The 6,139-nt window shown below is 37.1% G+C and overlaps 1 protein-coding gene across 2 annotated transcripts in view; it reads right to left on the reverse strand.

The window, feature by feature from the left end:
* Tmem45a (transmembrane protein 45A) overlaps positions 1-6,139 on the reverse strand; it is a 72,210-nt gene that overhangs the window by 2,249 nt on the left and 63,822 nt on the right. For both annotated transcript variants that reach the window (XM_021209874.1, XM_029544701.1), the window contains exon 5: positions 3,183-3,328. In XM_021209874.1, the coding sequence (XP_021065533.1) occupies positions 3,183-3,328 (146 nt within the window). The remainder of the gene's footprint in view (positions 1-3,182; positions 3,329-6,139) is intronic.

Here is a 6,139-nt window from a genome sequence, read left to right on the forward strand (position 1 = left end):
AGAGGCAGAGGCAGAGGCAGAGGCAGAGGCAGAGGCAGAGGCAGAGGCAGAGGCAGAGGCAGCAGAGGGAGTCTGTTGCCAGCCTGTTCTACACAGAAAGTTCTAAGCAACTTGGGACCACATAGGAAGACCCTGTCTTAAGAACAAAACAAAAGTCACAAAGAAACAACACACCCAAATTGGTAGGTAGATAGATAGATAGATAGATAGATGATAGATAGATAGATAAATAGATAGATAGATAGATAGATAGATAGATAGATAGATAGATAGATAGATAGATAGATGATAGAGATAGGCAGATACTCAGACACATTGCTAGTTATTAGAATGGAGAAAAGTGAGGAAATCAAGATCAAGGTATGTCTCTGCTCTTGCTTCATGTTCTTGTCAATTAATATCCAAGAGAGCAGAGTTGTCAAAGTTACTTTCATGAAGCTTAGTGTCTGGTGTGTGAACAATCCCCCACTTTGTTCTTTACAATAGCTCACATGACTCACCGTGTGAAACATATATCTGGATATAGGCTCCTTTACTCATAGGCAAGGACTATTGAAATAGTTATTTGCAACAGAGGTATATTTGTGGGACATATTAAATATGCAACAAGATTTCCCAATACATAGCTTTCAATGAGCTTATGCAATCAAAACTACAGGCAGGGGATAGAATGAGGCAATCTTAGGCCATTATTTTGCAAAATTGGGATAATTAGTGTAATCTTTCAAGCATTTGGGGAGGAGAATTCTGTAACTTAGATATGCTTGTGTGGTTGTCATGGTGCTATGTCAAACAACTTGGATATAATGTCTGACATTTAATGACTTGTAGATAAGCAATCGATTCATAGTCAAACCCTGACTAAAGGAGTTTCAGAACTCCTTATTCTCAAAGCTAGGACTGAGCTAGTTATCTGCATTATTTCACTGAAAGACAATACTGAATCTTTGTGATATTTTAAAACTGTTGCTTAAATATATATCAAAATAGTTCATGGAAAGTTGAACTCTTGGTCTTGACTTTTCAATTTCATTATTAAAGGGAAATTGAAAAACATATAAAATAGGATTTCTGAACAAATGAGGATTGCATTTAAATACCTCTGAAATGAAGATCTAGTACACATCTAGTAGATGTCAACTGAGCACTTATTATTTGTCTGCCAATGGGGATAAATCGCAGGTACGGGGATCTAAAAATGATAGTTTTCACATGAGGATACCATGTAGCTGGCAGAGAGGATTAACGCGGATTAGTAGCCAGCATATGACAATTGGTAGACCACAATACTTAAAGTATCTGTGCAAACAATGTTCAGAATGGAGCTCAGGAAACACAGATCAATACGAATCAGAGGAATTATAGAAGGTTTCAAAGAAGAGACGGGCATTGAGTGTAAATGCCAGGCAAAGGGAACTGTCCACTCAGAGATTAGAACAACACTTGAGGAAGGGAGCAGGGAATTGTAAGAGGTTAAAACAAAACAAAACAAAACAAAACAAAACAAAACAAAACAAAACTGTAGTTTCTCATTTCTAGGGACCTGTAAATGGACAAGCCATTGATTAGGCATCTGAAGGCTTTTGAAACAGGAAGAGACAGTAGTCTTCTGTTGGCTCTGGAGGGGAGCTGACACGAAGGACAGCTTTGCCTTGCATCCTGGTACTGTTCCGGAAGACTGCCCAGCCCCTAAGAAGATGAGGCTCAGATGTCAGCCTAGAACAACAGGGGAAGAAAGCGAGACTCAGTAGCCCAGCCAGCCTTAACAATGAGCTGAAGCACATGCTTTGGGGGAAGGGAACAGAACTAACAGAAACAATTGGTGGAGAAAGAAAGGATCTACAGAGTGAAGTGCACACATCCAAAGGCCAAGAGGGGCATCTGGGAGCTGGAGAAGGCAATGGTTGGAGTTTCTTTTTTTTCAGGGTCCCAGTGTCATGGCTACTGTAGTGGAAAGCTCAAAGGAGGAGGGATGACCTGGAATCCTTGCCTAGAGGACGCAGAGCTAGTGACAGTAGAAGTTGACAAACCGTGGGGCCAAGGAATGGCTGCTACATTCTAGGGTTCTGGAGAACCTGCAAGGTGTACAGCACTATCTACATAGTAATTGTACTATGGATTGTGTCTCATTATACATTCCGGGGAGCTAGCGTCTACTATGCTGAACACTAGGTACACTTTGCTGCAGGGGTAGAGTATTATACTCAGTGTAGAGTCTGGAGGATTGAGTGTAGAGGCTGCGTGTGTGCCCAGTAATTAGGATCAGCCAATCCCACTGTGCTTTGGTACTAACTACCATGGGAGCCATGATCATCCTCTTTCTGTCCTACTCATTTTCTGAGCTAACATTACCTTTCAAGAATTGTGAGAAGCCTTCCTTGTCCTCTAAACTTTTTCCACACTCTAGACTGTATTTCGATTGTCTGCCTCTCTAATTCGCCCTGGCTACAGGACAAGAATGTTCCCCCTGGGAGAGTTTCCACCTCCTATTTTTATACTAAATAAAGAGGAAGGGCAACATGGACTGGATGACCATTTGTTGAGGTTTTATATCTTCGTGATACAATTTAGGTTCTCTTATTTAGTAACAGTAAGATTCATACTTTTTGTGTCTCAGTAATGAGTCTGAAGTCATAGCCAATAGGCAATAGAACTAGGAAAATGTGTTCTCAGCAGTCTTCTACGTTGCTCCTCCCCTGCTCAGAAAGTTAGATCAGGATTCTTGTGTATAAGAATACATCATTCAACTTTTAGAAATATTAGGGTTATTATCTTATTTAATCTCGTTAATATACATTTGTCAAAAAAAAAAATTAGTCCCAAGGTTAAGAAATGGGACAATTAAAGTGTGTGCCCATGAGTAAGTGGAGATCTCACTGCACAAAGGGGATCTGGCCATTCAGAATAAACAACAGTATATGTGAAAGGACAGAGGATCTAGAGGGAATGTGCAGGGTGAGGCATGGGTCAGAGGCACAGCAGCCGTGTGTTACAACTTTAAGTCCACATGGACCTTTTTTGCTGACCACTTCTTTGTGTAGAGATAATTTCCCAATACCCTGGTCTGTCTTATAAAACAGTAAGGATAAAATCTCCCTTTTGAATGAGAAGTTCAACATTATCAAGTCTTGATGTTCATATAACAAGGAATGAATCATCCATTAAAACAATCACTAACTTACCAGTTGGCCAAAGCATATTTTACTCCAATGAGGATAATGATTGATGCATAATGCCAGCAAAAGCACATTGAGAGAAACATTTTATTGTGAATATCTGACAGGTTCCATGTAGCGCTTCCTTTAGGGGGGTACAGCACAAAAGCGATCTGCAATTCGAAACAAGTGCACATGAAAAAAACCAAACATATTCTCAAAGAAGGCTCATCACAAACAGCATCAGATTTTCTGTGTGTTTCAGTATTGTACAATCTCTCCCAAGACATATTTTTGAAGGATAATTTTAAGCATATTTAATTATCTAATTTCAAAATGTTTAGAGTGGTCATCTCTGGCCTTGGATGCACTTTCAGAAATCCCCAGACTGTCTTATAAGAAGGTAAGAATAAAATCTTCCTCTTGAATTAGAAGTTCAACACTATCAAGTCTTGATGGTCATATGACAAGGAATGGATCGTCTATTTAAAAACAATCACTAACTTACCAGTTGGCTAAAGCATATTTTACTCCAGTGATGATAAAGATTGATGCATAATGCTAACACTGTACAGCCTCATCTCTGGTGTTTCAAAATTAGACTGTAAAATGCTTTTTAAATAGATAGAAACCCACAGACAATGTTATGTTAACTGGTAAAAGGCTCGGACTTTCTCTTCAGAAACAGGGACAATGTAAAGATATTTTCTATTATCACCTCCATTAAACACTGTATTAAAAATTCTTGTCAGGAAAATTAATCAAGAAAATTGAAGACATTCATTTTGAAAAAGAAAGAGTAAAAATGATCTGTGTTTATACATAATATGATCAGAAACATAGAAAATCATAAAAACCCACAACCAAATTATCAAATCTAATGAAGGAGATGTATAGATTTGTAAATTGAAAATCAATACATAATCATCACATATATTTTTACACATGAGCAATAGAAATCCCACGATAAAAGTTTCTTTAATGTATTTAAACTAACACTGAGCAAAGAGAAGAACCTGAGAAGAACTGGAACTATAACTCCATGGTGGAACATTTAACTGGTACCCGCAAGACACTGATATTGATTCCAGGTGCCACCCACACATGCTCACATGAATACATATATGAATTCACACAGAGTAAGAAGCTTTAAAATATATGTCAGGAGCTGCATAACACTGGTAAAAGGAATCAAGGGTCCAAGGAAACAGAAAACCACCTCAAATTATTGACTACATGTCTCAATATTATTGAGATGGCCAAACACCCAGGGCAACCTGTCAAATCAAAATAATAGCTGTTAAAATCTCAATAGGGTTTTGTAACAGATCTTTTTAAAAGAGCTGATCATAAAATTTATGTGGAATTGCATTGTATCCATTATTACATTCTTAAAATCATGGAAAGAGATCATCAAAGTTATAGGGATCACACCTTTCTATTTTAAAATGCATTGCTTACCTATAGTAATCATAATTGCTGCATTGATAAAACTGACAGAAATATGAAGTAATGAAATAGAATTAAGAACCCAGAAATAAACCTATATATTTATAATTAGTTAGTTTTTAGAAATATGCCAACCATAGCAAAGAATTATCTCTTCAAAAATGATGGCACAGCTGGATATCCACACATACAATAGTGAATCTGGACACCTATTTTATATCATATTAAAAATTACCTCAAAATACGTCAAAAGCTGTAAATATGAGAAAAGTCATTTAACTCACATACAAAAACACATGAAAAAGTTTCACGATCAAGATTTGATAGATAAATCTGAAGCCAAAATTAAGACTTCTGTCACAGTTAAGATAAAAAAAAATTGACTTCAAAATATTCCACCGAGAACACAATAGGGGAAATATCTATAAATCAAACATCTGATAAATATGCAATGCTTAAAATATAAAAATCACTCCTTAGACTTGAGCTTTGTAAGAGGAGATAAGAATGGATCAATTCGCATTCTTCTACATGATAACCGCCAGTTAAGCCAGCACCATTTGTTGAAAAGGCTGTCTTTTTTCCACTGAATGGTTTTAGCTCCTTTGTCAAAGATAAAGTGACCATATGTGTGTGGGTTCATTTCTGGGTTTTCAATTCTATTCCATTGATTTACCTGTCTGTTGCTGTACCAGTACCATGCAGTTTTTACAACAATTGTTCTGTAGTACAGCTTGAGGTCAGGCATGGTGATTCCCCCAGAGGTTCTTTTATTGTTGAGAATAGTTTTTGCTATCCTAGGTTTTTTGTTATTTCAGATGAATTTGCAAATTGCCTTTCTAACTCAGTGAAGAATTGAGTTTCCATTCATTGATAGGTAGTTTACTAGTGAAAGCTGATAGGATGCATGGGATTGTTTCAATATTCTTGTATCGGCTGAGGCCTGTTTTATGACCAATTATATGATCAATTTTGGAAAAGGTACCACGAGGTACTAAGAAGAAGGTATATCCTTTTGTTTAAAGATAAATATTCTATAGATATCTGTTACATCCATTTGTTTCATAACTTCTGTTAGTTTCACTGTGTCTCTGTTTAGTTTCTATTTCCATGATCTGTCCACTGATGAGAGTGGGGTGTTGAAGTCTCCCACTATTATTGTATGCAGTGCAATGTGTGCTTTGAGCTTTAGTAAAGTTTCTTTAATGAATGTGGATGCCCTTGCATTTGGAGCATAGATGTTTAGAATTGAGAGTTCATCTTGGTAGATTTTACCTTGGATGAGTATGAAGTGTCCCTCCTTATCTTTTTCGATGACTTTAGGTTAAAAGTTGCTTTTATTTGATATTAGAATGGCTACTCCAGCTTGTTTCTTCAGACCATTTGCTTGGAAAATTGTTTTCCAGCCTTTCACTCTGAGGTAGTATCTGTCTTTGTCCCTGAAGTAAGTTTCCTGTATGCAGCAAAATGTTGGGTCCTGTTTACTTAATCAGTCTATTAGTTTATGTCTTTCTATTGGGGAATTGAGTCCATTG

The sequence above is a fragment of the Mus pahari genome, chromosome 12 (assembly GCF_900095145.1).
Source record: "Mus pahari chromosome 12, PAHARI_EIJ_v1.1, whole genome shotgun sequence".
In the NCBI taxonomy this organism is placed as follows: domain Eukaryota; kingdom Metazoa; phylum Chordata; class Mammalia; order Rodentia; family Muridae; genus Mus; species Mus pahari.